The following is an 18,328-nucleotide window of genomic DNA, read 5'->3' as shown; positions in this document are numbered from 1 at the left end:
TTTCATGAGTACCACTCACCTCTCTATTCCATTGAAGATACTGACAATCAAGTTACAATTTCCCTCCACGCTAAGTTTTGCTATAATTCTGGGTGACACAGATGCCCATGTGATAACCCATCCCAATGTATCTTCACTGCTTGACTTCCTCTTTTCTAATGACCTAATCTATTCCATCTCAGTCACCCACTTATATGGTCACACTGCAGTCCGTATCATCACACAACCATTCCATTTCTAAAACGATCAGTTCAAATATTCCACTAGATTACAACTTCTATCAGGTCCATCCACCACAACAGTCTCTGATTTCACTGGGATCAGCAATTCACTGACCCCTACACTTTCCCTCAAACAGTTAGTCCTTTGCTTTTAATTTTCCTCCTCTTACCCAGTTTAGGTACCTGACCAACATTTGCCAATACCTTTAACTGTGCAATGGTTAGCAATCCCTCTAGTTAATTTTCAATGAAAGTAACATTCTTAGCTCTTTATCACAGCACCCCAACAGCCAGAAAATACTGGATACATGCTATCTACTACAAATTCCTAACTAACCTCAAATGAGCCTGTATGCTTCCTAGCAATCTTACATATTTTTTTGTCAATTCACTCTACAATAACTATTTTAAACCTTTATCTGGTTTCTTAAAAATATCTAATATTCGTCGTGATCTCTCTTTTAATTTCATTGAGAAAATAAACATCAGATGGGAACCATCATCTTTCTAGTACCATTAATACCAATTTACTTGCATCGCCTACCCTCTTCCATTTATAAAGCTGCAATATAAAAAACAATCCTACATACATGTATCTGAGGTTAATCTTTTAACTGTTTTGGATCCCATCCTTTCTGCCATCCTAGAACCCTTACTATACATTATCCATCTACTCCAGTATTGCCAATCTCTTGAATGAATGTTTCCCACTGATTTTATTATACTTGAGTCATTTTCATGGAAGACAAGACAAACAAAACATCCTCACTACAAAGTCCACCAGGAGCACCCCCTGTCTTCATGTGCCCAGAGCCAAGCTTTTGGAGATGTTCAAAGTCACTACATCCATTTGTGCATGCCATATGATTCCACTTAGCAGTTTGTGGTGTCCAAGACACCAGTGATTTCTAAACATCCCTGAATCCAGAGAAATTTTTCAGATTTCACTTTACTTGAAGTCTCAGTGGCATTTGACATTGTTGACCATTTCCTCCTTCAAACACTTATTCTTTGGTTTCCACGACACATGAAAGACTACTCTGCTGGTTTTCCTTCTGCTTCTCTAACCACTCCATTTTGGTCTTCTTTGAAGGGCTCATCTACCTCTAATCTTAGCCACCAAGTATCAGAGTTCAAAGGACAGTCCTAGGCCACCTCTCCTTTTCATCATACACTTTTTAGCCTTCGGTGATTGTATGTGTGTATACTGTTTCAATTTGCCACCTAAACAAAAATGAGTCAAAAACTGCTACCTTCAGCTAAGATCTTTCAGCTCCAGAGCCAAACATGCAAATGCCTACTTGACAGATCCTTTGGAGTATACTTAAAAGTCACTTCCATTTCACACTTGAACCCATATTCTTCACCCCCAACTGGATCCCTATTTTGGTATTTCATGTTTCAAGGAATGGAACAATCTTTCCAGTTATAAACTTAAGGCTCATTATAGATAGTTCTCATTTCTAAATTCCTCACAATGAATCTATTACCAGGTCCTGTTAATTTTATCTCCTAATTATCTCTCAAATGATACCATATTTTTTTCTATCTAGACCTCCTAGCTGTTGTGGCTGTGTTACTGGTAACTTGTTTAACATACACTCTCGCCCTTCTCCAGCTATCCATAACTAAGTCAGAATACACTTGTAACACACAGATGTCATGTCACACTTTTATTTAACTCTCTTCAACGGTTTCCAATTGCTCTTCGGATGGCTACATAGGTCCTTTCATGCCTTCATCCTTACCATGCTCGCATCTACCACCAAGCCTTTACATGTGCTGTTTCCTGTGGTAGGTGTGCTCCTTCTCCCCATGTTAGCTTGTCAACGTCTTATCTTTCTGATTTGGGTCCAACTGTCATTTCTCAGTAAAGTCTTTATATTTGGCCTCCCTGAGTCAAAATTCCCAATTATAAGTACTTATGAGAGCGTATAGAACTTATCATGAACATTATTTTAAGTTTAATACTTTACTTTTAGTCTGATTATATTTAATGTGTCTTTCCTTAGTAAATTGTAAATTCAATGAATGTTAAGTATCTTGTTTTACTCAATATTGTATATTAACGCCTAACACAGTGGGTAACATACAGTTAAGTGTGTCAAGTAAATATTTGTTAAACAAGATGACCAGACGAGTAGCAATATTCACTTGTTCACTCACTGTGGTTTTTTTTAAAGGTTTATTTTATTTTTTCATTAGAGAGGGGAAGGGAGAAAGAGAGAAAAACATCAATCAGCTGCCTCCATCTGTGACTGGGGATCAAACCCACAACCTAGGCATGTGACCTGACCTGGAATCAAACCAGCAACCTTTGGGTTATGGGACGATGTTCCAACCACCTGAGCCAATCAGCCAAGGCATTCAGTACTGTTCCAAACGAATAATACAGTAACAGAATAATCAGGTTTCTTTCCTACTAAGCATGTTCATCTCTTTGGAATCTGTTTCAAAGTTAGATCTACTTAGAAAAAAATCATACTTGCATAAATAAAAAGCCATTTGATCTAGGTTTAAGTGAAAAAAAAAAGGATTACTACATTTCATAAGCAAACTAAGAGAGGTTTATGATACGTTTTTTGAAAGTTAATTCATAAAAATAAATTAATATAATTTTTGCCTTAAAATATATTAACAAATGTTTCTAACTGCTGTAGCATGCAGGTGCATGAGATTATATACCATTTGCTAACCACTGTTAACCAAACTTAACTAATAAGCAGTGGGCAGAGTTGGTCCTCGGTTACATTCCAATCATGGGAAAGCTAGACTCCAATTTTAAAATTCCAATTTAAGAAGTACTATGTTTGTCATTACTGCATAAGGGAATCTAAAAGCAAAGGGAATGCTTCACGTACTTACTTTCATGCCAATGTCAAAAAATGCTTTTCTAGGTTATTAACTTTCTCAGCATTTGCGTACAAGCAGGAGAAAAATTTGTTAAGGTTAGTATACTTAAAAAATAAGTATATTCATTATGTAAAAATTGAATTATACTTTTATTTTTCTCACAACTGCTCACCCCAAGCACTTAGCTTTCTCCAAGTGTTTAAATTTATTTTTGCAAAACTGAAACAACTACCAATAGCCTTTCAACTAGGACTAAAAGGTTGCCAAATTATGATGATGGTTGACAGATGACCAAAAGTCAATAAATAGGACTAAAACAACCAATACCATCAGAAAGCCATAAAATACACTTTGGTGAGTTTTCCAACCAAAAGTAAATAGAACTATCATTGTTAGAAATACAATAAGAGTATGGTATCTGGCAGGGAAAGAAGGATAGAAATGTGAGCAAAGAGGCATAATAATGGAAACGAAATGTGCTGACAGAGAAGAAACAAAGTGAGCAAAAAGTGGAAGGAAGGAGTTTGGAGACAGAAATTTAAAGGACAAATTGGAAGATCATGATCACCAAGACTGAGAAGCCTAAGCTAAGAGCTTCCTAACAGCAAAAGAATGCATTTAATATAATCTCCAAGAGCAGAAGAAAGAGTTAATATACACACAAACACACACATTCACACACTTAAGTGAACCTAGACATACAGAGGCCCTCAGTTAACCTGGTAAAATCTAAACAAAGTAGTCATGTAACGTGAATCTCCCCTTGGATAGACAGTACAGAAATTTCACCTAAAATAAGTAGAAAGTTAATATATCTACTTGGAAAAAGACCATATAAGCAATAGGGAAGAGAACATAAGCACAAGAAAGGGAACCACAGACCAAAAGCTGGCTGTGTTCAACTCAAGGAGATTCCAAATTGTACTAGAATAACTCAATTATAGGGATAGATGTATCACAGCCCGACAATGAATCATGCAATGAAACCTTTCCTGCGGTTCTATATTCCAAGCAGCCAATGTAGATGAGCAGACAGAAAAAAAAATGTTTTACAATGTGAGCACCACTGACTACATTAGATGTATTTCTTAATAAACAGGCTTTCTCCTTAATATAGTCTCTTATAAGCTTATGGTTAATGTGAATTTGCTTTTGAGAGAATGAGTTATACTTTTAGGATGATAATGAGAACAAGTTTCCAATCTACAAAGCTGAGAGCAATCTTTGGTCCACAAAGTAAATACTACTTTGAAGTGATTTTTTTGCATTTAAATATTTTTATTAAAAGTTTAAAATAGGTGTGTTTAAATTATGGTTATTTCCATTTTTAAAAATTAATTTGTTTTCCAATTACAGTTGACATACAACTTGTACAACATAGTAATTAGAGATTTATATACTTTATGAAGTATCACCCTGATAAGTCTAGTACTCAGCTCATATCATACATAAATAGTTATTACAATATCATTGACTATGTTCCCTATGCTGTACTTTACATCCCTGTGATTATTTTCATAACTGGCAATTGGATGGGGTTTGGGAGGTGGGTGAATTGACTCTTAGCTGACTCTGCTAGCTAGTCAATTAGCCAGCTTCTTTTGGTAAAGCACCGACTTTGCCATTCATTTGAATTAACCTGTAACAAAACTCATGGTTAGAAGAAAACAATTACTCCAAGAGCTAGTATTGTTGTAGGGGAGCTTACAGTGCTAAGAAAAATCTGAGTATATCTGTGTTTCTTATAATACATTGAGACTTCTGGTAATTCATTACTCATCTATCAGATTGGCAAAAACAAAAACCTATGACAACACATTCTGTTGGGGAGGCTGTGAGGAAATAGGCACTCTCATGCATTACTGGTAGGAATGCAAATCGGTATTTGCAAATACTCCTTCCAGAGGAAACTTCACCAATATCTAATAAAATCCTACTTCTAGGAATCTAGGTAGAAGACACACCCCCAACAACAGCAAAAGGTTATGCACAAGACTATTCATTGCATTGTTCTTACAAAATGTTGCATAGGAGATAAAATATTATACAAAGTATACACAAAGTAGTATTTTAAACCAATGCAGTAGATCTGCATGTATTACATTGGATAAACCTAAAAAATGTTTGGTGAAAAAAGTGACTTTTAGAGTAATTATGCATAGGCTATGACATGCAAAGTTTAAAAATACACAACACTGGGTATATGTATGGGTACATATGTTACTAAAATTATGAAAACTATGGATGAGAAAATAACATACTCAAAGAGTAATAATTACTTCCGAGGTTGAAAATACAGTGGGTGGAATTAGCAGTCTAATATGGCAAAATATTGACATTTGCCAAATACAGGAAATAGATTACAAGGACATTTGTTAGATCGTTTTTCATACATTTGAACTATTTCATAGCTAACAAAATTAATTATGGTTTTATACAGAGGACTTATTTGGCCATTATTGTTTAATTATACTTTTTTATTTCCAATGAACGAAAATTTAAAAATTCTGCAGTGCTTGGTAATTATCTGCAACTTAATCATTACTGAGAATATGGTGCCACCTAGCAAAACTTCCCAGAATAGTTTAACAAAAAACAAAACAAAACAAAAGTTTATCTTCTTATGGATGGACCCTGATTTACTATTTCAGTAAAAATTATTGAAAAGAATTACACACTCAATTATGAAATAGGAGCTTTCCAACTTCAAAGGTACAAATATAGTTTTTGATGTTATCTTTTATAATATGTGGAGGCAAATCATTTTGCTTCTACATTTACTATCTTAATAGAAAATTAAAAGCAACTTTCTCTTAAAAAAAATATTTTACTGATTATGCTGTTAGAGTTGTCCCAATTTTTCCCCCTTCCTAATGGGCTTGCTGGTAATCTGCTATCAAGAAAAACATAATGTCATTTTTATAGGAAGCCCTTGGCCCTTGTATGGAATTAAAGTACCCTATCAGATGGTTTCATCTCTTAATACTGATTTTATATATTATTGCTACCTAAAGAAATAGTTGACTGGAACAAAGTCAGCTCTAGTTTTGCAAATTCATTACTCACTAAAAAACAATATAACTTGTTTTCAATTTTGCATCCTTTCTGTAGTTCTAATGAAAAGGGAGGACAAAAGTCTACGTATGGAAGAGTCCCCCCTGCATTTGAATATTACACTCAAGTTGAGTTATCCATACTTGCATCTGTCCAGCAAGTATTTACTTGTTACTACCTGTAGACAAGGTGCTATGCTAGAGGTCAGGGAAACTGCTATGATAAGTCAGTTAAATATTCTCGCTTCAAAGTAAATTAAAGTACTAGTGAAGATAAAGGATGCATTAAATAATCGTAAGATGAAGAAAAAGTGATAACTTATTTTTTAAAAAGGTAAAATTTTACACTACTTCAGAAGAATTAACACATTTTAAGGACCCAGAGTCAGGAAGTATTCCGAAACTATAAGCCTAAATTTATACTTGTATGTTTTTTAAAAGAATGGAATTATTAAGGTTAGAAGACATTAAAGGTCAGCAGAACAGGTGCCTCTGAAGGTAGGCTTTTATTTTCACAAAAGGCATTTTGGATAATTAAATATACTGGAATTTTTTTTAAAAAACTATAATAAAAATTTACAATACAAGTAATCCAATCAAATAAATCACAGATATGAGTACCAACATCCCAAAGATAATACCAGAGATTAACAGATGTTTGGGAACCTGATGAACACCTAAGGCCTCTTTTCCCCACAAAGACACATATGGTGTTATGTACGTCTAGTTAATAATTCCAGGCAGTTTTAACATCCCTGAAATACATTCCTGGGTCTCAGTTAAGGAGAACTAATTTATTATTAAGATGATTCCTCAAACTACTCATTCAACAGACAGGTACTGAGGACATGACAGTGAACAAAAACTTAGAGTCAGGTACAGGAAATAAGAAATCTCTCTCTCACACATTTTCATACACACACTAAGCAACTGTGACAAGCACTAAAAAGAAGTAAATGGTCCTACAAGAGTTTACAAAAGGAGTATATGAAAGTCAAGTATGCTTTCCCTGAGAAAGTGACAAGAAGAAATATGCAATGTACTAATGAGAGAAACAGCTAAAAGGAAGAGCACACACGAAGGATCTGTGGAGCACTGTGCTTGGCCAGCGGGAGAAGGCCAGCGTAGCTGTAGTACAGAGACAGAGGTGGGGTGTAGGGCTGGGGAGTGGTGTAACAGAAGATAGGGACGTTGGCCTTGTTAGATAGGTCTTTACCAAAAAGCAATGGACAGACAGAGAACCAAGATGGCGGCGTAGGTAGACGCCTCCTCGCACAACCAGAACTGACAGAGAATCGAACGGCAAGGGGGTCCAACACCAAGGAAATACAAAATAAACATTCATCCAGACCGGTAGGAGGGGCGGAGACGGGGTGGAGAGGACTCACGTTGCCGTGGCGGGACTGAGACTGGCGGAGTGTGGGACGAACAGGGCAGGCAGTCCGAGCACTAGCAGACCCTGCGGCCACACATTCGCACAATGAACCGAGAGGGCCGGACTCAGAGTGGCAGAGAGCGGGGCAGGCAGAGCAGTGGGTAGCACCCCGGGGCCCCACATTCGCACACAGATAAACAGCGAACAGAGGGGAGCGAAGCAGACTGCGCAACCCAGGGCTCCAGATCTGGGAAATAAAGCCTCAAACCTCTGATTGAAAGCGCCCATGGGGGTTGGGGCAGCAGCAGGAGAGACTCCCAGCCTCACAGGAGAGGTCGTTGGAGAGACCCACAGGGGCCTGGAGTGTGCACAGGCCCACTTACTCGGGAACCAGCACCAGAGTGGCCCAGTTTGATTGTGGGTAGCGGAGTGAAGGATTGAAATCCGGAGGAGAGTGAGGCAGGCGCCATTGCTCCCACTCGGCCCCTCCCCCTCATACAGCATCACAGCTCAGCGACCAGCGTTACCCCGCCCTGGTGAACACCTAAGGCTCCGCCCCTTAAAGTAACAAAAGCACCAAGACAAAAAAAAAAAAAAAATGGCCCAAATGACAGAACACTTCAAAGCTCCAGAAAAAATACAACTAAGCGAGGAAGAGATAGCCAACCTATCGGATGCACAGTTCAAAGCACTGGTTATCAATATGCTCACAGAATTGGTTGAATCTGTTCGAAAAGTAGATGAAAAAATGAAGCCTATGCAAATAGAAACAAAGGAAAATGTACAGGGAACCAATAGTGATGCAAAGGAAACTGGGACTCAAATCAATGGTGTGGACCAGAAGGAAGAAAGAAACATCCAATCATAAAAGAATGAAGAAACAAGAACTCGGAAAAATGAGGAGAGGCTTAGGAACCTCCAGGACATCTTGAAACATTCCAACATCCGAATTATAGGGGTGCCAGAAGGAGAAGAGTAAGAACAAAAAATTGAAAACTTATTTGAACAAATAATGGAGGAGAACTTCCCTAATCTGGCAAAGGAAATAGACTTCTGGGAAGTCCAGGAAGCTCAGAGAGTCCCAAAGAAGCTGGACCCAAGGAGGAACACACCAAGGCACATCATAATTCCATTACCCAAGATTAAACGCAAGGACCTACATCCAAGATTACTGTATCCAGCAAAGCTATCATTTAGAATGGAAGGGAAGATAAAGTGCTTCTCAGATAAGGTCAAGTTAAAGAAGTTCATCATCACCAAGCCCTTATTATATGAAATGTTAAAGGGAGTTACCTAAGAAAAAGAAGATAAAAAATAGGAACAGTAAAAATGACAGCAAACTCACAGTTATTAACGGCCACACATAAAACAAAAACAAGAGCAAACTAGGCAAACAACTAGAACAGGAACAGAACCATAGAGATGGAGATCACATGGAGGGGTGTCAATAGGGGAGTGGGAGGCGGAGAGGGGGGGAAAGGTACAGAGAATAAGTAGCATAGATGATAGGTGGAAAATAGACAAGGGGAGGGTAAGACTAGTTAGGAAATGTAGAAGCCAAAGAACTTATAAGTATGACCCATGGACATGAACTATAGGGGGGAATGTGGGAGGGAGGGGGTGGGCAGGATGGAGTGGAGTGGGGGGGGAATGGGACAACTGTAATAGCATAATCAATAAATATATTAAAAAAAAAGCAATGGAAAGCCACCAAATAGGTTTTAAGCAAGGTAGTCACATGATTAGATGCCTGTTCTGAAGCGAGCGCCGCAGCTGCACTGTGGAGATGACACCGGAGGGGGAGAAGCACCACATTCAAGCAGCTGGGAGACCAGCACAGCAGTGCTGGAGGGAAACAGAACTCCGACTAGCATAGGGGTGGTGAGGAAAAATGATAAAAAAGGTCTGAAGGATAACACTGAATTTGAACTCTTTTTCAGACACACTTCTTCCTTGCAGAAGTTGTTAGTCAATTTCTTTTACCAATTTTTTATAAGATGGTTTCTCTTAAATTTCCATGAGCTATTTTACAGTAATGACATTAGGCATTTATCCGTCATATTTGCCTTAGTTCTTTTCCTAATTGATTTTGTCTTTCCTTTTTTCCTTTTGGGATGTTTTTCAAATTTTATGTAGACAAATCTATATTTTTTTCCCTTTGCAGTTTTTCTCTCATTAATTTAAAATTACAATTCCTTCCATCATCCCATTTTCTTTCCCACCTTCATACTATAAATAAAAGATTTACTTTAGCATGGGACATGTAAACTTCCTAATTTGATAAGTTCATTTAGTCATCCAGCAAACATTTATAGAGCACACACATTTTATTTGAAAGACACACACACACAAAGAGAAAAACAGGTAAACAAGTATTTTCAGAGTAGAAAGCAGTCTGGCTGCATAAAGAATACACAGACACTTAGCCCAAACTGAGGTGAATTAGTGAAGACTTCCTAAAGGTCAAATTTTAACTGTTTGGAACAGGCTGGAAATGAGCTAACTGGTAAAAGAAAGTGATTAAATTAGGAGTGGTATATGTCATTACTACTTTCAGAGTAATGACAATATTGAATAGGAACTCACTAGTATTTCCGGTGAACTCCCAGGGACACCACTCCAATTAAGGTCTTTTATACCCCACAGGTAACCTAATGCAAAAAAGCCAAAAAACTTTCCTGGAACTAGCACAAGCTTGACATATGTTTCTGAATATATGCTAAACACCTTTGGAATTTCCCTCTCCAACAAATCCTGTATCCCACTGCCAAGTGCGATCCAGACTTATTAACCCAGCAGGAAGTAATACATTTCATTTTCATTTCCTTCTTCATCCCACAGGTCCTCATCCATGGAGGGCTCTCCCTACACCAAGCAAGTGGTTTCCTACTTCCCTTCCATGCTCATACTGGTCCACCTGCCTGGGATGCCTTCTTCCCCTCCAATGAATCACTGAGTGAAATTCCTGCATAACAGCTCCACACACCTTGAACAGATACTGCCTTAACTTCATTTTGCCTTCTTTGGAAACTTTTCTGCATTACTAGTTTTCTGGGCATTATTCTGCATCACAGGTGAGTGCTGTTTGCCTTACTTACCTAAGTACAGGTTGCTTGAAAAAAGAAAGTACGTCTTACACAACTGTGTAATATAAACAGTAAGTTGCTTATAGTAGACACATATATTCACTGAATAAAGAGGATAAAGAACTTCCTTCGCTGTAGCTGTGAGATCCTCATCTGATCCTTGCTTTTCCAGCTTAATTTCAGCCTTCAGATGACTTATGACTCCCCTGAATAGAAGCAGAAAGTAGAGACAGAATGGTGGCAGAAATGGTAGCCCGGTGACATCAGCACGTTATAATGGAGAGGACGGCGAATGTTTAGTAAGACTGGATTTAAGAGAACGAGAGAATTGAGGACATGTATAAACAACTCAAAGTTTAGCTGTAAATAAAAGCAAAGAAATAGAGCAGTAGGTGGAAGAAAATATGAGATACTGGAGGCGTATATCCCCATAAAACATATAAATTCTTTCCAGAGTAGAAATTTCGTAGCAGAAGCTACCTAAGGCAGGTATTATGGAGAGTTTATTAACTGCTGGGCACTGTGCAAAAATTTCACATGTGCCAGTTAATTTAATTCTCACCATCTTGTGAGACAGGCTCTACTATACCATCACGAGTTTCGTTTAACACACGAGGTCACAGAATATAGATATATTTTATAAACTCCCCGAAGTCTCACAGATACAAATTCCCGAAGCGTGACATCCAGGGGCAAGCCTCTCGCTTCAGTCACCTAGAAACCGTGAAAGGGGTGTTCCCGCTGCCATGCTCCGAGTTCTGCAAAACCACCCTGGGCCCACCGACAAGCTCCGTCCGCCACACTCCCTATCCTCACCCCTGCCAGACCGCGCGCCCTTCAGACTGACGCAAAACACCGCTTCCGACGGCCTTAAACGTCAGCCCCACAGGTTCCCAGATCTCCGTGCTCACCTCGTTATTGAGGTTCGGAGGCCCTGGTTGAGCCATGGCAGATGTAGGAAGCGGATCAGCCGCTGCTGGCACGTGAACTGCGTCCCCCGTACGGGCGTCTGCGTCGCCACGCCCCCTCCACGGCGGCCTCTCCAGCCCAAAACTCATCAATCCTATGAGCTGACCTACGCACAAATAAAAGAGATACTGACTCTGAAGGGAAGAATGAAACTGCAGGAAAACAACTTCCGGAGCAGAGTGCGACGGGCCGGAATTACGCGTTCCTATGGAGACCAGGCAAGGTCCGGCGTTCCAATGGGCGCTCTGCGAGCTGTTTGTTGCCACGTGTAGGAGTTTTTGAGGATGCAGACTCCTTTTTTATTGAATATATTTACTGTAGGCTGGGCCCGCATCGTAAGGACCTTGGTTTTTATGTCCCAGTGGAGATAGCTTTTGTAAAAGCAGAACTTGAATCACCAGGTTTTGCTCCAAGTCTTTATCTAGCCTAAGTGAAGATTTCCAAGGTTCCAACAATTTTTTGTGTGAGCCTAACATTATAACCCTGGCATGAACATATTTTCTTGTACACTGTAATAAAGTTTAATTAGATAATAAACGTTTAAAGCAAAACCAGGGTGCACATTTGCTACCTTCTCCGGGAATGGGTATTTTGAAGTGTTAGCTTTCAGGCAAAGGAAACGTGAGGCAGTGATTCCGAATTAGATAATGTATTGATTAATATGTAATATCTGTACTACTGAGTGTTAACTGGAATCAAGTGCTGGGACACATTCTTTGCATGAATTATTGCCCAAAATACTCACAGAAATTGAATGAGATAGAACTATTACTCATATTTTACAGATGTGGCCTTACAAGGAGCCAAGTGTCTTGCCCAGACTGGCCCAGGTGGAGCCAACCACTGGTTCAGGACTCCAGAGCTGGTTGTAATCTGCAGGCCCCAGTGCAAAATGAAAGTGCAGACAGAACCCCTCATTCAAAAAGTAGGAAAAAATTTCTTCCATGGTGTTTATTGACCTGTCATATGTTTTTAATTTGGTACTTAATCTGCTACTCCCTCAACTCAGAAATACAGGTGGGGTTAGTATAGACCCTCACTGGTGCCTAGGACCCCTGCCCCAGGGCTCAAATCCCACTGAATCTTTCTACTCAGGCTGTCAACAAAATACCACAGATTGGGTGGCTTAAGGAACAGGAATTAATTTTCTAACAGTTCTAAAGGCTGGAAGACCAGTATCAAGGTGCCATCAGGGATGTTTCTGGTGAGTGTTCTCTTCCTGACTTGCAGAGTGAGCCTTCTTGCTGTATATTCATGTGTCCTTGCCATTGTTCACGCTGGAGAGACACTTCTCTGGTGTATTCTTCCTCTTCCTATTGGATTAGGGCTCCACCCTTATGATCTCATTTCATCTCAGTTACCTCCTTGAATGTTATATTTCCAAATACCATGACATTAGGGGTTAGAGTCTTCATGTACAGATTTTGGTGGGATGCAATTCAATCCATAACACCCACTTTCTTTGAGAAAAGAAAATTATCTCAAAAGTAATCTTTTCCTTATCTAATATGCCTGATGACTGCCATTTCCATCATTTTGCACTTTCAAGAATTGTGTTATACATTTCTAGATTACTCCTGAGCTTATGGATGTTTAGCAATCAGAATAGAATTGAGAAATAGACTTACACATATATGGACAACTGATTTTCAACAGAGTTGCAAACACAGTTCAGTGGGAGATACAATCTTTTCAAACATTGTGCTGAAATGATTGGATGTCCACATGAAAGAGAGCCCCATATCGCACACTAAATACTAAAACAACTTAAAATGGATCATACACCTAAATATAAAACTTGGAACTAAAACCTTATAGAATAAAACATAGGACAAAAATTTTGTGACCTATGGTTAGGCAAACATTTCTTGGATATCAGAACAAAAACAGAATCTCTATACAATACATTGATAAATTAGATTGAATAAAGATTAAAACTTCTACTTTTCAAAGTACATTGTTAGGAGAGTAAAAAGAGAAGCTGTAAATGAAGGGGAAATTTTTACAAATAAAATTTCATAAAATACTTTTATCTAGAATACATAAAGAACTCTTCAAATTCAATAAGTAAACAAACAGCCCAGCAAAAACATGGGCAAAAGACCTGAACAGATACTTCACCAGAAGATAGGTGGATAGCAAATACACACATGAAAATATGTTCATCATCATCAGGAAAATGTAAATTAAAACCACAATATCATTACAAATCTATTAGAATAACTTAAATTTAGAAGTCTGATTATACCCCGTGCTGGTGAAGATGTGGAGCAACTGGGCCTCTCACGTGTCAGTTGTGGTAATGTAAAATGGTAGAATCACTTTAGAAGAAGGTTGGTAGTTTCTTAAATTGTGTGTCCATCAGCCATATGATCTAGACATTCCCCTCCGAGATCAATAAAGAAATGAATACCCATATCCATATGAAGACTTATGCATGCATGAATGTTCAGAGAGGCTTCATTTGTAATAGCCACAAAATAAAAACAACTAAAATTTCCATTCAACCGACAAAGGAATAAACTGTGACACATACACACAGAGAGACACACATGCATACACACAAAGTGGCCACCACTCAATAAAAATAATAATACACATTACAGTATGGATGAATTTTAAAATAATTATGCTGATAGAATTCAGACAAAAGAACTACATACTGTATTATTCTAATTATGTAAAATTCTAGGAAATGCAAACTAATGTGTAGAGACAAAAAATAGATCAGTGGCTTTGCTTAAGGACATAGGGGAGGAAGGATGCATGATGGGAGGGTCAAATCACAAAAGGTCAGGAAGAAACTTTTGGGAGTGATGAAATGTTCATTTTCTCGATTTTGGTCATGATATCACATTGTATACATATGTCAAACATGTGCCATTTAGTTATGTGCAGTTAATTTTGTGTTAATAATGCATTAGTAGAGCTGTTAAATAAATACCCTTACCATTGAACTAGAAATTCTACTTCTAGAAAAATATACTACAGTTATATTGATCCAAATTCATGATGCATGTACAAGAATACTCATTACACAAGTGTTTGTGATAAGAAAAGTTTGGTGGAAATTGGTCTATCAACACAACAAGGTGATTTTAATGCCACATCTTTCTCTTACTTGAATGAGTCAGTAAAAGTTATTGGAAATCCTGTATTTTTTAAAGCATACTTTCAATCTTTAGTACTTAAACTACTATTAATAACTCACCTCCCAGCAGCTTGTAACACAACTAAGTGCTTCAATCCCACCTGAGAACTTCTGCATTTTTTCCAGTTATTCTGTCTGAGCACCTTCAAACCTCTATCCCCTGGATGGCAGTGTTGTTCTCCAAATTTCACAGTACAGAAGAAACTTGGAATATTAAAGAAAACAGTCCAAATGAACGGATTATGGCACCATTTTCTGAATTCGAAGAAAAATAGGTTTATCAGGTTCTATTTCCTTAATATCTAAGATTAACCCCTCAGGTTTCAGTTTTTTATTTGAAATGAATCATTGAATAATAATAAATCTAATTGACCCAATTGAACTACTAATTAATTTATTTAAGATTCAATGGTCTATGTTTATGTATAAATAAAACATACTGAAGGGTATAACTAGTTACTGTATAGGAGACAGGTATTGGCAAGTCACTCAACTAATATGTTTACTAAATCAATTCTCTAACATATTTTTGTCTAAGTTTCGTTTGAATTTTTATGGAGTGTTTTGATTAGATTTGTTGATTTATGTCTCTAGGAAATCTAAGGAAAAGTTTCTATTCTTGGAATTTTAGATCTTAAAATTTTGAAATAGGTAGTTAATGTCATATAGCCAAGTTTTACAGAGTCTGAAGGGATGTAGCCAACACTTAGCAATTTAGCATTTTGGCTAAGAACTTTGGCTCTAGGATCAGACTAGCTGATATCAAATTCTAATTCTATCTCTTAATATCTGTGTGTCCTCAGGAAATTATATAAGCGCTATGTGACAAGGTTTCTTTATTTACAAAAAAGGGAGCAATAATCAACCTCATAGGATACTTTTGATGCTTAAATGAAAACACAGTGTAGAGAGAGTTCTTGATGAGTATTTTCCTCTCAATAATGTAAACTGTTATTATTTTCCATGATCTCATTTGATCTTGACTGTAACTTTGAGAGGTAGGCGTGACACCTATGAGGTATTCGTGTCTTGCGAATAACAAATGTGCTTGAGGTCATAAAGGTGTAGAGGGAAATCCATGTCTCTTGACACAAAGTCACTGGTGGCAGCTTTACAACAGCTCTATGGTAAGAGTGTATAAATTATATTGATAATTTATGATAACCACGTTAATTTCGTATCATTCATATCTTTATGAATGTTCAATAACTAATAAGCTAATGCATTTTATAAAACAATTAAAAGCTAATTGTTTTTATACACTTAAAATTTTATATACACTATAAAATTTATAGTTTTATAAACTATAAATTTCTTCATATTTCTAATTTATTTCTTTTATTTACCAATTAACCCAGGATAGGCTCAAGATCATGCAACAAAGTCCATAATAACTGAAAGCTAAATTCAGAAAACATTATGAAAACACAATTCAGAATGATTTTCAGTATAATGACTGGCTTCGACTAATTTTAATCAACATTTAAAGGCAACTCTGTCTTTGATGGCTGAGGACAGTTATAAGCCACAACACATAGAAAGTGAGGGAGTTGAACTCTGAGATTCGATTTTTAATGTGAAAGGAAATCTTATATCTATTCAAGTAAGACCAATGAAAACAGTTTGAAATTACACATAGTGCAGAACTGTTTTGAACTTTACAAATATAGAACACTGTGTTGTATTGTCACTGGACAGGACCGACCAGGAGTGGGTCTGCCTCGGGCTGGCCTGTAGTGTGTGGGTTCTTGATTATGTACAGGAAAGATTTCACACCACCAGTCCAGGTGATTTTGAGAGTGTGTTTATTTTAAAGCTGGGGGCAATGAAACAAAGGAATGACTTAGGGAAGGAAAAGCAACAGGAGAGACCCTAACTGGTCCTCTGCTTTGGCTTCCTAGAAACATAGGAAAAATGTGAGCTGAGGAGGGGCTGCTGTTAGCTGAACAAAGAGGGACTTGGAGACAGGACTGGGGGTAAGCCTGGGATTAGCTGCTGCTGTCTGCTGCTCCTCTGGTTGCAAGTCTCACGGGGACCCTTAGAATTTATGAGGAAGTAAAAAGTTCACGGCCAAGAAGGGACATGGGCATGCTCTCCAGCATGCCTGCACTGGTATCCACTGGTATTTGTCTTGAAGCTTTACTCTCTCTTCTACAGGTAGAATCTAGTTGTGGGGTGGGGGAGGTGGCATTCAGCAGGCTGTGCATTAGCTTTCCAGGTGCATTTTTAATATGCTGATGCATCAAGATGAGTGTATAGAGGCGTTTGGGATTATTCTTCGGTCTGCTTTACTGTTTTACTTTTATCTTGGGTCTGCCTGGCTCTGATTGGTTCTTTGTTACTTGTTCCCCTGATTTCGTTTGTCCTTGGGTTTGGCTGACACAAATGGCATTAATTGGGTCTCTGTTCTCTATCTTCCCAACCAGGGCGATTTAAACTATGTATTGTCTGGTTAGGGAGGAGAGATATAAACCATTTACTCTTAAATGTCCTTCATTAGGGAAGATAAGTTCTTGCAATTCTCTAGCTGGCTATAAGTTATTCAAATTGCTGGGCCTCGTTTAATTATCTTGTCTCAGTTTCCCCATTCCACTTGCTCAGGAATTTTCCTAGCTTCTTACTATTCTGTCTTAGGAGGATAATTTTAGAAAAATAAAACAAAGGGAAATAAAGGCAGGAAAATGAGATAGAACCAAAACAAGGTTAATATATAAATGGATGTCTCATTTTCCCATACCTTATTTTAGGGATGAGCTAAAGATTAAACTATAAGATTATAGTGCTAATATAGAGGTATAAGTGCAGTAATTTTGATGTTTAAAGTGTCATAATGTAGAATGTGTCTTGTTTTTAGCAGTGTAATTAATGCAGATATTAAGAGCAGAGAATTATGTCAACTAGGTCCTCCTCTCTGAAACCATCACGTCATAGAAGACACTCTCCACATCTTTATAGTAAACAACCATCATGTTTACTGTGTATCTGTCACTAAAAGATGCTTATATTTTTGTGTTCTGTGGCTGGAGGGCATCCTAGGTTTTGATTTATCAAAGTATTGTTTCAAAATATTAAAGATCAAGTTTTAAAAAGAGGGAGAGTGGTTCATCTCCTAGCCTTGAGACTAACAGGGTCTGGGATTACTTTCTGCTGTAAACACCTGGGAAACTGGATTAAATGTATGGACTTTCACATATAATTCATACATGATTTATGTACATGGAACAACAGGCAGCACAGGGCTGTGAGCCCTGAAAGAAAACAAACAATATAAAACTGTTTAAGGTGATTTTCTATGCTCTCAGTGTCAGTATCAATTAAACTTCTATACAACAAGATATATTTTATGTTATGAATATTTGTTTTAAAATTATTCTACTACTGTATTATTTTAAACACTAAAATCACCCCTAAATACCATGGTGTCATTTAATTTGTTCCCTAATGCCTATATTTCCTCTGATTTGTTACTTTTAAAATATTTTGTTGATGATATTGTGTACCTCCATGAGAAGGCATGAATATTTGATTCCTAGAACATCGGTACCTATTATGATCATTGTCTAGCTACAGTAATTTATTAATTGCTCTAAAATGGTGATACTTTAATTATATCATCTGTT

The 18,328-nt window shown here is 37.6% G+C and overlaps 1 protein-coding gene across 3 annotated transcripts in view; it reads right to left on the bottom strand.

Moving 5' to 3' along the window:
• Positions 1-11,682, bottom strand: part of SRFBP1 (serum response factor binding protein 1) — a 64,027-nt gene extending 52,345 nt beyond the window's left edge. The window contains exons 1-2 of one of the 3 annotated variants that reach the window (XM_024571387.3): positions 11,500-11,586; positions 10,601-10,794 (exon numbers count right to left, since the gene is read on the bottom strand). Coding sequence is in view for 1 of the 3 variants with exons in the window: in XM_024571386.3 (XP_024427154.3) it covers positions 11,500-11,646 (147 nt within the window). In the remaining 2 variants the exon portion in view is untranslated. Of the gene's footprint in view, positions 1-10,600; positions 10,795-11,404 lie in introns of all 3 variants that reach the window. The other 2 variants (XM_024571386.3, XM_053910614.2) reach the window with 2 other exon arrangements.
• Between the last annotated feature and the right edge of the window lie 6,646 nt (positions 11,683-18,328).

Source organism: Desmodus rotundus, chromosome 1 (genome assembly GCF_022682495.2).
Source record: "Desmodus rotundus isolate HL8 chromosome 1, HLdesRot8A.1, whole genome shotgun sequence".
Taxonomy (NCBI): Eukaryota; Metazoa; Chordata; class Mammalia; order Chiroptera; family Phyllostomidae; genus Desmodus; species Desmodus rotundus.
Note: the sequence above shows the minus strand (reverse complement) of the source record. Positions and strands in the feature narration are given on the sequence as shown.